The sequence below is a fragment of the Watersipora subatra genome, chromosome 7 (genome assembly GCF_963576615.1).
Source record: "Watersipora subatra chromosome 7, tzWatSuba1.1, whole genome shotgun sequence".
NCBI classification, from domain to species: domain Eukaryota; kingdom Metazoa; phylum Bryozoa; class Gymnolaemata; order Cheilostomatida; family Watersiporidae; genus Watersipora; species Watersipora subatra.
Window position 1 is genome coordinate 32,071,588 of NC_088714.1, and position 12,939 is coordinate 32,084,526.

The 12,939-nt window shown below is 34.6% G+C and overlaps 1 protein-coding gene across 1 annotated transcript in view; it reads left to right on the plus strand.

Moving 5' to 3' along the window:
- The first annotated feature begins 541 nt into the window (after window positions 1–541).
- The window catches only part of LOC137399404 (symplekin-like), a 41,837-nt gene continuing 29,439 nt past the window's right edge, over window positions 542–12,939 (plus strand). The window contains exons 1-7 of the mRNA XM_068085502.1: window positions 542–669; window positions 2,533–2,655; window positions 3,389–3,462; window positions 4,162–4,288; window positions 6,149–6,255; window positions 7,881–8,087; window positions 9,663–9,760. Coding sequence (XP_067941603.1) covers window positions 643–669; window positions 2,533–2,655; window positions 3,389–3,462; window positions 4,162–4,288; window positions 6,149–6,255; window positions 7,881–8,087; window positions 9,663–9,760 — 763 coding nt within the window. The 5' untranslated portion in view covers window positions 542–642. The remainder of the gene's footprint in view (window positions 670–2,532; window positions 2,656–3,388; window positions 3,463–4,161; window positions 4,289–6,148; window positions 6,256–7,880; window positions 8,088–9,662; window positions 9,761–12,939) is intronic.

Sequence of the window (12,939 nt, forward strand, 5' to 3'; positions counted from 1 at the left end):
ATGAAACTACGTGTTCACTTCAGTAAAACTTTAAAAAAACAGTGCACTCCAAAAATTAGGGCTTTAATATAAAGCATATGACGCATTTTAAGTGGCAATATGTAAAAAGGGAGTACGATCCAGCTGACAAAGAAACGGTGTTGCTGATGTTAATCACAACAAATACTTTTTTGAATACAGCAAGTATTCAAAAAAATAAATGTTTACGTGTTATTATTCAAAAAAGAAAAGCTAAACGGTTTTTATTTAAAGAACGTTTATGTTTACAGACAGTAAATATAATCGACTTAATGTAATATAAAGCAATAAGCACGATAGGTTTCAACAAAAAACAATGAGAAACGCACTTCGCCAAAATTTGTTTGTGGCACTGTATCCGGTGCCGCAAATTGACCAATTATCGTCTTTGTTAAACTATTTTCTATCTCCTGCCAAAAAGTACTTAGTCACAGTTTTTCCTTACAGAACTACTGAATCGAACAGCGAGCCCAATTTTATTACTTTCCACCTAGCATTCGGAGTGCGAAAGTAGAAAAAATCTGGTCACCGCTTACTTAAAATGCGTTTCCCAGGCCGATCACAATAACTAGTCGAATCAGCCATTGTTTTGTTTGTTTCTACAAGTTACATAATTGATTAGCCATGGCTGAACACAATTCCTATGACTTGGTAGGTTCTTAGCTTCATATAAGTAAGAAAATTGCAAGATGCATTTTCTCGTGAGCGTCTGTTTTTGGTAGCGTTCATGCAACAAACGATTCGGTGCTATAGATGTTAAAAAATTAAATGCGATATAAATATAGCAAGGTAATTTTTAGTCTTCGGGCGTTTAAGCAATGATGCCACAATTTCGTTGTTTTTTAAAGCTATTGGTTTCAATGGTATATTTTCAGTTTTAAAATAAACGTTCTTCAGAAACTATAAAGCTGTTTAAAAGGAGAGGAAGCTTGCTTAAATTTAATTTTTGCGCATAAAGATGTGCGAAAATAACAAACTGAGATGTTGTCTTTATGGATTTTCAAGAGTTCGATATATTATTATTTAATGTTAATAATTAGTGTGACGGTTTATAGTCCGAACCTCGACTGGTTTGAAACTCGACGAGTTTGTATATCGACAACGGTTGGCCCAATCTCGACAGCAGTTTTACTATTTTACCATCTACTATTTTCATAGTAAATGAGCGATTTATATGTAAAAGACTTATTTGCACAAAAATATCTTGTGATCCATTTGATGCAGCACTCCCCAGCTTATGTAGGCCTAACAATATTTTGCCCAACCTAAATATAGAACGAATGCTAAAACAAGTAACAATCATAAATATGGTTGACTGTTATGCTAGCAAAATGTTTTATTTGAAATCTAAACTTCAGTGAGTAGCTTTGATTTTTATTTTTTGAAGTGAGGATAGAACTGCAAAAAGACATTTATTATTTGTTGAAGATTAAATTATTGTAAAACTGCATCAGCCTTTGTCGATGTTCGGACCAACCTTTGTCTAGATTCGGACCAACCTCTGTCGAGATTGGGACTTGTCTAGGTTCGGACTTGTCGATGTTGGGACTGTTTCCCAGTGTGACGCCATCAAAACGTAAGGGGCTATTAAAATATTAACAATAGTTATGCAGCTGTGTGTAATTTTTATAAAGTTTTAAAATCAATTTATTGCAATAATTGCTTAAAAATATGATAAAATGATAAGCTGCATAAATTCATAAGTTGCATAAATCCATAAGTTGAAGCGTGTTAATATAAGGCACACGATTCACAGTCATTACTCAAATTAATAGCTGTTCAGTTGACACTGATTATTAAAAGTGTTATTTAGCATTGGTGTGTTGAAATACTGTAACATTTTTAATCATTTCACTTAAGGCTTAAAAATTGGCAAGCATCACATCTAATGAGTATTTAATGCAATTGCCTCGATGAATGAGAAGCACACTTTGAACACAAGGCATTTCAGTCTGGTTTGTAAAATAAAATACTTGAGCTTTTGTTACGTTGCTGTTTGGTAAGTTAGTCCAATAAGCTATTACTTATTATATGTTTAAATTAAACGGTTCTAATTTAAGAAACGCTATAATAAAGTCCAGTAGGAATAAAAGAGCTTGCACAAGTTGCTGTGCCAACAAACTTGGTTTGAACACCATTTTTGCCCAAGTTTTATAAAGACATTCGTATACGGTTTCTATAAAAATAGTTACCTCTGTGACTGGTAACTAGAAATAACTTTTGTGGGAAATGATGGAATAAAAGAGTTAAATGTTAGCTCACTGAACATAACCTCTTTAACGATCATGGCCTTTTACGATAGATGAAGCAATCTTTCTGTTAAAGATAACGGAGCTGAATACACCTATACAGCTTTAGGTTGCTGCAGTAGTCAGTGTCACCTGGGTAATAATTGAATTGGTCAAGTCATTGTAGTGTTATAGTACCTTTACAATTTCCATTAGCATATTACAGATGTTCAGAAAAACACTTTACAAGTATGAGAATTCACCAATTAATTATTTTATATAACAGGTGGTTGAGTTGCTGAACCAGGCTTCCCTTGAACGACAGGGGGCAGCGAAGGTCATTTTGCTTAAACAAGTTCAGGAACTTATTATTAACAAAGATCCAAACTTGCTGGACAATTTCTTTGATGTAAGTCGACCTACAAACATAATGCATATCATTACTATATTTGCCTGATATCTCTGATTCATTATTTGCATCAGGTTCTAAGTCTGACAATTAATGATGATGAAGTCTTTAAGTAGAGGTGATGGCATAGAAGTGATGGTGTAGAAGTGATGGGGTAGAGGTGATGGTGTAGAGGTGATGGTGTAGAGGTGATGGTGTAGATGTGATGGCGTAGAGGCGATGGCGTAGATGTGATGGCGTAGATGTGATGGCGTAGATGTGATGGCGTAGATGTGATGGCGTAGAGGTGATGGCGTAGAGGTGATGGCGTAGATGTGTTGGCGTAGATGTGATGGCGTAGATGTGATGGCGTAGAGGTGATGGCATAGATGTGATGGCGTAGATGTGATGGCGTAGATGTGATGGTGTAGATGTGATGGCGTAGAGGTGTTGGTGTAGATGTGATGGTGTAGATGTGATGGCGTAGATGTGATGGCGTAGATGTGATGGCGTAGAGGTGTTGGTGTAACTGTTGAACTCATTTTTAATTGTTTATGTTTTGGCATGAAATCGACATTTTTTTCACTTGCATGTAAATATACAATCAGTGTTTTATTGAAGTACTGCAGCTATCAAATATTTTTAAAATTGAAACTAGTCATCTTATTAAATTTGCATATCAATTTTTCAAAAAAACTACCATACAACTACAGATATATCTTTTATGCTATCATAATTTCTTTGATGCCTGCAGGAAGTTATCGGATTTCAATCTGACCCAAGTGTAGATGTGAGGAAGTTTGTCATTACCTTTCTAGAGCATGCATGGTGAGGTTTTTTATAATAGTTGTTTATAATTGTAGTCCTAATGCATTTGGTGTATATTGTTTGGTTCTATGCTAAATTATAGCTATGCAAGTCATAATCAAAAAAGTTCAAAGATCCATGGTATAATTTGTGACCAACATGTAGCTAGTGAGGTCACTCAAGATGCTGCTTTTCAGTTGTCTGTTATAACTGTTATAGATCACTGCAAAAACTAGCACTCAGGTTTTGTGTAAACCTCAGAACGACTACATCATTAAATTATCATGTGCGACAAACAGCTTTCAACAACAAGCTCTAAACCATAGTATAACATTCGAGTAGGTAGATGAATTTATTGAGTCAGCAGAAAATAGCCAACTATCCTTCAGACCTAAAATTTCAAATGTTGAAGAAAACGATTGAAGCCATAAATAGAAGCGCTTGTTTCAGACCCAAACTGATGTTTATAGATGTAGGACAGAATATTGGGTTAGCTTTCGCAAAAGTTTTAGAAAGTTTGTTAAAAGTATCAGAAAGAAAAGAGTCGGCATGAAATTCATTCCCTATTTGTTAATATTTGATCAAATTATTAAAAGTTTTTAAAGATTTCATGCCGTGTCAGTTTGCTTTGCTCAAACTGACTGATTATTCATCGCTGCCGCTGCCAGCTATTAGGCAACTTAGTCTTCTATGAAGGCTGATGAGCTGAGGTCGTTGTAGCAAAGTTGATGGTGACATCTTGTCAAAGATTATCGGCAACCTGAACATCTTGTTATATGATGAGAATGTAAACATAAAGAAAAAGGTGATGCTGTCCATGGGGAGTCTTTATAGAACTGCCATCAAGGTTAGTCACCAACTCTAACAGCATGTTTTAATGACCGTAGTTTATTGTAGCGATAGGAAGGTTGGGTAATTAGTCATCATTATAAACACTGTTTACTGCAGTTGTTCAGACATAACTTGTTGGTATAGATTTATATATTGTCATTGGGTGTAGATTTGTATTTACCGTAGCTGAGTATAGGTTTATGTTCTTAGAGGGTGAGTACTGGGTTATGTACTTTGACTGAGCATTGGTGTATATAACTTTACTAAATGAATGCCTGGCGGTGCCCGGGTAATAAAAAAATCTTTGTACAAAAAATTCATTTTTATTTAACATATACATGTCTGTGTACAAAATTTACCATCATAACTCTTGAACTTTATATCATGAGAAAAGTGTTTTGTGCAGTTCAAATAAATTGAGAGAAAAACTAAAGTCTGTTTTGTTATAATGAAAAATAATATGATACAATTATTATGAACTGAAAGAACAAATTAAAAATCATGACTATGTTGAATTAATAATAACAATGAGTATATAAAAGTGTGCATGTATAAAAATTATTTACTGTTGCAATCTTGAATACGACAATGCTGGTACCTCTTCATATTCATACAAACATAAAAATGAGATATCAAAATTAAATACATTCGTGAAGCGTATGAGGGTACCTCGTCTGACCAAACAGCAGGAGAATGTATATGTAGAGGCAATTCCTTACTCGAGAATGTCTATTTGAACAGTTTTTAGTTTCCCAGTTTCTAGCGAATGCAAAGCGAGGTTGAATTTTTGCCGTTACAGTTACACTGTAACGGAACATTTGAAAATCAAATGGCGCATTGAAAATTACAAATCAAAAAATTAATAATGGATATCAAAATTAGCTTTTAAAAAAATTTCATAAGACAAACAAACGCTAAACGTAATATTAATTCGTAATAAAACATACATATTTAGCTTTAACTGTAGATAAGCTACTATAGGATGATAAGAATGGCTTATCCTTGTGTTTAGGTGCATGTGTCTACAAACTTGCCATTGAAATTGTTGGGAGCTATATTATAGTGCTGTGCAGATTTTTTGTTGCTAGATTTCAGTCGCCATAACTGGACACAGGAAACAAGATGAAAATGGAGATTTATATATGTATAGATTAAGTACAGGGTTATGTACTGTGACTGAGTGCATGTTTATGTATCTTGACGGAGTAGTTTAACTAAGTGTAAAGTTGTGTACTTCGACTGAGTACAGAGTTATGTCTTGTATTTGGACTGAGCTAGGTACATTGATGAGTACAAGTTTGTTTACTTTAGTTTAGTACAGGGTTATACACTCTGTGTTTAAAAGGAAAGATTTACATGCATGTCGTTCTTTGGTATGCAGTCAAGACCCAAGGAAGCTTTGGTGTACATCTCTAGTCATGAGATTGTTACTCGGTCTGATGATGACCTAGAAAAACGAGATGTTTAAGAGGGTCGCAAGAGTAAAATTTTTGCCAATCTTGGAATCAACAAGATTAACTATAAAAACCTAGGAACTCCATTTGTCAGTAACTTAAGATTCTTTCACACAGTGTTGTGAATTCAGTGAAAAGTCAAATTGTTCTTTTAAAAATTAACAATAATAGACTCAGTCCGGAGTGACAACATTTTTTAAACAAACCGCTGATTTCATTGGTGAATCTACCACAGACTAGTCCTTGCACGGTGTGAGTTGCAGATGTATTAGCTAAATCTATAATTACCTGCTAGATAGGTAGTAGGTCTAATGGTCATTTACTCGACTGCACATGTAGTGTTTACCATTAATCGAAGAAGCTCTAGCGATTGATTTTGTATTATATATTTGGTTTGTTCTATGTCAATGATGCCATTTTAGTGGATAATGCAAGCCAAGAGCGTCACAGAAGTTATGGAGGAGACTTGGAAATACCTCACACAGATGAAGAACCATATTGTTTCACTACTCGATGATGACAATGATGGGTAATACTTGAAACCGCCCTATTTATCATTTATAAACAAAAGGTTCCTATTGTTGAAAAGTGTAAGAATAGAGGCAATAGAGGCCATTAAAGTATTCATTTTCTGTGATAGACCAGATGTTTACATAAATATTACAAACTATAACAAAGAAAATAGAAGGATGCGTGAGCTGGTAAAATATTTATGGAATAAAAAGTTTGGCTTTAATTTAAAGCGAAGACACATGGAATAATCTTCTGGTCATTGCGTGCCCTAACAGGCTTAGCATTTTTTGTAGTCAATATTTTCATAGAATCTACTTATGGTGTCTCTATATAAACTATTATTTATATGCATCACAATACAACCCCTATTTCCTTATTCCTTTACTGCTAAGTGATTCAGGCTTATTGTCCATTGTTACAAACAAGCCATTTCAAAGTCACCATGTTTAGTAACTAGTTATGGCAGTTGTTATTTATACTTAAAGAAGTTCAATATGATTCATATAGAGTTTAATCTTGATGTTGGCTGATCTGTAGGTATTAAAAACGACTCAGTTTTTTGAACTTCTTCACTATGTAGGCTTGTCTGAACTTTTCAATAAATGTCTAAAAATTTAAATGCAAAGTCGGGTTTTAGTAAAAGCGGAGTATGACCGTGTGTTTGATTTTACAAAATTGTTAAAGCCTTCTGTTGCACTTCTTTTTATTGGTGCATAAGCATAAACATTTATTTGTCCTTTGCACCGTAACGTAACGTTGAAAAACCAATATTTGGCATGCGTGTTCTTATTTACCAAGTGCTTCTATTATAATGACAACTTCAAGCCTTTTAAGTGATGTACCTCCATTGTTCATACATATTGAATCTTTATTTAGCAGTTAAATACCATTTGAACAACAATATTCTATAAAATAGTAGTTATACAATGGTATGTTATACAATGATATGTTATACTATGGTATGTTATACAGTGGTATGTTATACAATGGTATGTTATACAATGGTATGTTATACAATGGTATGTCATACTATGGTATGTTATACTATGGTATGTCATACTATGGTATGTTATACTATGGTATGTCATACTATGATATGTTATACTATGGTATGTCATACTATGGTATGTTATACTATGGTATGTCATACTATGGTATGTTATACTATGGTATGTCATACTATGATATGTTATACTATGGTATGTCATACTATGGTATGTTATACTATGGTATGTCATACTATGGTATGTTATACTATGTTATGTCATACTATGGTATGTTATACTATGGTATGTCATACTATGGTATGTTATACTATGGTATGTCATACCATGGTATGTTATACTATGGTATGTTATACTATGGTATGTCATACTATGGTATGTTATACTATGGTATGTCATACTATGGTATGTTATACTATGGTATGTCATACTATGGTATGTTATACTATGGTATGTCATACTATGGTATGTTATACTATGGTATGTTTAAAAAGTCGGTATTACTCATTCTTTTGTTACAAGTGTCTCGCTAATAACCAGCCTGTTGGTATTTAGGACTTGCAAGCGCTTGTGTTCAATATTTTACGCTCTTAAATTATGTTGCTTTCAGTTAGTGTTCATATGTGTCATTTTATAGCATACGCACCCATGCAGTCAAGTTCTGTGAGGCCGTGGTGCTTGTCCTATCAGGGAAGACACCCGACTCAGATGCCAAAGAAGATGACCAGAGTCTAGACATAATATCAGAGGAAGAGGGTTTTCTCAAGAAAAAGAAACTGGAGGAAGATGGAAAAAAGACTTTCAAACACATGTTGGAGTTTCTTACCTCTCAATCTATTACAAGGTGCTTTTACCTGTTGTATCATATATCAGTCTATTACACGGTGCTTACTTTCACCTGCTGTATCATATATCTGTATATTACAAAGTACTTTCACCTGCTGTATCATATATCAGTATATTACAAGGTACAGTCAAACATGGATAACTCGAACTTCAAGGGACCGAGCAAAAGTGTTCGAATTATCAGAGCATTCAAGTTATCAGAGCACTGTCACAAGTCCATATATTTACTTATTTATTAGTAGATACATGTACATATACAAACTATAATATAAATCAAAAGCACAAATGGCTTGTTTCAAATTAAATGCTTCTAATGTAAAGTTTAAAACGTTTTCATGAAAAAGTATAGAGATTTTTCTATCACTTGAGATTGGTTTGTTGTTTGAGGTGATGTTATTGCCAGGACGTTTTTCAGATTGACATTGGCAAAACTTGATCGTTGTTGAAATGCTCAAAAGAAAAGACATTTTTTTCTTTTGGGGTTTTACCCACGATCAATTTTGCCGTTTTTTCTTGAAGTTTATGCAGATTACCTTACTTTACCTGGGATTCGTTAAGAGCAACACTCCGAGGCTGTTCAATTAAAAGTTTTACGAGGTTTTACGGTACATTCTATATTACTCACGCTTTTTTAATAGATACTTATTGAATGTACACACGTATTCTGTGTTTAGGTCAAACGATGAATAGTTTTTTGTAGCTCAGACAACGTATACGTTTAATTACAACATTTTTAAGACGTTTTAAACATTCAACATTCCGACGTTGATTCAACACGAAATCAACGTCGGAAAACTATTCATCACGGGCTAGCCGAGTCACGCACTCAAGGATTTTCGCCACGCTCATACAAAACAAAAACAACATGCGATTTTTGTTTTGTATGTGCGTGGCGAAAATTCTTGCGCGCGTGACCCGGCTAGCCCGTGCTATTCATCGTATCGCAGTATAAATCAAAGTTCACCAAACTTTTAGAAAAGTCGTTGACAAAAATATTTTGCCGATGGTGGTAATAACGACGCTTATGAATTACGAAAAGATGAAGTTTACCTCTATGGCTTTGAATAAAGTGATTTTCTAAAGCGAAAACAACCGTTTCGGTAGCTGTTGGGCAAAAAAACAGTTCGAATTAACAGTGTTGAGTTCGAGTTATCTATAGCAATTTATCATTACGTGGGAACGGACCAAAGGAAATGTTCAAATTAACCATGTGTTCGAGCTATCCGTGGACGAGTTATCCATGTTTGACTGTACTTACTTTCACCTGCTGTATCATATATCAGTATATTACAAGGTGCTTACTTTTACCTGTTGTATCATATATCAGTATATTACAAGGCGCTTCCTTTCACCTGCTATATCATATATCAGTATATTACAAGGTGCTTACTTTCACCTGCTGTATCATATATCAGTATATTACAAGGTGCTATTACCTGTTGTATCGTATATCAGTATATTGCAAAGGGCTTTTATCTATTGCATCATATATCAGTTACCTGTCACATTGAACATATCTCAACTATATTTCTACCACCTAACTTCATGTGTATCATGTTTTTAATACTTGCAGCGTGAACCTGATGGCATGTATGACTAGCATGACTACAATAGCGAGAAAGAGGCCTCAGTTCATGATTGAAGTTATACAAGGATTTGAGTCTCTGCACGGTTAGATACTCTCCTTATTTGTAGTTTTAACTTTGATCAATAGATTAGTGTTTGCGATCAATATATACTTTCTCTCTTAACTGCTGGGAAGAGCTTGCAGTTAGCCACATCTTCTGTGTCAGAGGAGAGCATTGATTACTTTTGCTGCTGATGATTGGCTGTAAGAATGAATTCATGAGTTTATTCACACAATTTAGTGACAAACTTCCTACTAATAGTTAAATCTAGCTTAGCTAATTTGGTTTTGCAAATGTTTATCACAAAAAACATTGATTTATAAATAATATGAACTTAAAAAGCATCTCATTCACGTTGACTGTTTGCAATTCGATTTGGATAATTGACTACTTTAGATGTTTGTAAATGAATGTAAATTATAGACATTTTAGGGTGATTATTCAGTTCATCATTAACAGGAAGTTGTTTGGTTTATTGATTGGCGGAGCTATTCCTCTAGCTTGAGTATTATTTCACAAATAATTTGCCCCCTCCAATCAGGTTACAGTCTAAAGGTATGTTTACATCAGGGTGATTTGTTGGAGTTGCTTCCACGCCAGCAAAGTCGGTTTGGTGTAAAACGAAAAGTGTCTCAGTGGCCGATACAACATCAGTGAAATGCGCATACTATGTTTGTCCGATTATGATGGTCATTATTGACGGAATACAACATGAATTTGACCAATCATATCTCTCAATAGCACCAAAAATACAATACCTATGTTAGTCCAGTGCATGTGATGCTGAATTGTAAAATATCAGAAAACGGCCAGCAGAAGTTTTTTTGATAATTTTAAAATGGTTAATGTAACATAAATTAACTAAAATAAAGTTCTTGGAATCTGAAAACTTGCCATTTGTAATAAAAATGTTACAAAATACAGTTGCACTATTTCACAACGCGCGGTCATGATTTTATAATTACTACGCCATATTAAGCAATGCGCTTTACTATGAGTAATCCGGTTTGTTATTATTAAAAAAGTAGTGCGTAAGCCGCATGCATGTTTGCAAGTTGAAATGGAGAAAAAGGCTGCTACCTCATGTGCTTTTCACTGTCTGAAATCAGAAAATGACAACTGTAACGTGATTGTTTTATCATCAAAGCGGCTCGGCACTGCCGAGTCATATGCTCAGAAATATATTAACTATTATCTTGAGCCACAAAGGAGTTTATCCAGACTCTATTTGCAACGATCTTCCAAGGGACTAGAAGTATCATCATCTTCTACCACTACCAACACCTCTCAAGATATCACTATCAGCTGCCATGAGAAATGCTACAGCCATTTCACTCACAAGAACACATTACAATCAGCTCAAAAGAGAACTGAAGTGAGTTGAGTAATGCTATCTCAAACAACGATCTCCTTTGCTTATAGCCTTCGGAAGACGCCACGAGAGTAAATAAAGTTGTGCCACTCTGGAGAAAACATTCAGAAAGCAGAAACAAAAGCACAAACAAGCTACAAACAGAATTCCCAATTTTATTTAAATATATTTTTATTTCTGATTATTCGTTCGTTCACTGTTACAAAAACGATCGTTTTTGAAACGATCGTTTTTGAAACGATCGTTTTTGTTTCTCAAAACGGCTTTTTTTGTTGCTAGTAGAAACCAATCTATTGTAGTTTACTATTAGTAAAAAATTGAATAAAAAAGACAATACGCTAACCAGAAATCAGTTTATAAAAAACGTTCGCGTGGTGACATAATAGCTCTGCCAACCAGCGTCAGTATCGCAAAGGGTTAAGGCTATGTATATATGAGATGCAACTGTTTTACGCAGAGTACACAAAAGTCTAGTGTGTATGTGTAAAATGGTCTGACTCAGGGTTGTCAAGTTACATGGTTGAGAACCCGCCACCCCAGCTTAGCCTTTCATTCCATCATAATATAAACATATTCTTTGCAAAAATGAAAGTAAGCTTGCACATTTTGCGTAAAATCACCACAGCCAGAGACAGACCCAGCTGTCAATATTAATGAATCTCAATTGGAAAATAAGGGTATAGGGGAGACACCTAAGCCTGCTAAGAGAAAACGAGTGGCAAACCAGCGACCAATCTTACCTCCAATATGTATTCTGTGTCAGAAGGAACGCAAGTGCAAGACTGGATGTGTAACCACTACTATTGATAAACTCCGAAAAACCCAGTCCAACACTGCAGGTAAGTCAATGAAGAATGTTTAAATAATCTATGACGGCTGGTTTGATCTACACTGTAGTTGGTTTTATGGCATAGTATTATTATGGCGATATCATCCGATTTTGACCTACTAAAGGTAACCTGTAATTTATGGTATATGTTTGAGTTGTGCTATTGGTTTTGCTATTTTTCAAAGATAAACTCTAGGACTGTGCAGAGATCCTTGGAGATGAACGTCTTTTGCGGGAGTTTAGCTGGAGTGATGCTGTCGCTCGAGAGCTGAAATACCATAAATCCTGCTATGATAAATATGTATATGACGCCGAGAGGTAAATTTCCTATTCTATTTCTTTTTAAGAATATTATTGTTGTTAGTGCTTTATAGTCTCTGTGTGAACAGGTATTCTATCTTTGATATTTGTTTGTCATGTGAAACACTCAGCACTGCAAAGCATGATTTTATTTAACAGATTACACAGGAAAGATGTGGTATGTATAGAGTGTGTAGAATAATAGGTATAAAAGGTGTATGGTATATGTTGTAATTTGTGTGCCCTTCCACTATAGAGATTGACAATCTGTTTCAGTTGTAGTTTGAGGCAAAACAACAACCCCAAACATAGTGGCGCTGAACTAGATTATTAATAAATCTCAACTTGAGACTCTTTAATATGGTTAAAGATCATAATTATTCGGCAGGGGGAAATAACTCACCTCAAACATAAACCTATCAGTGCAATGTAATCTTAGTAGAAAAAAACAGTTGATTTGTGTTATATAATTCTTCTTCAACATGGCTACATTATTATCCTGCTAACATCTACACACCCTAGGACTGCTAATAAAGAGCTTTCACATGCTTGTCTAACAATTTGATATAATGCCATTGCTGTTTATGGTATGAATTAACATTGCACATATATAGACTTTATTTCTTTCAAGCCCAACATTCCTCCACCTCAAGGTAATGGCTGGCACATGACTAAAGAAGACACACAAGAAATAACTTGGTATCAGAAATCTGTCATACCA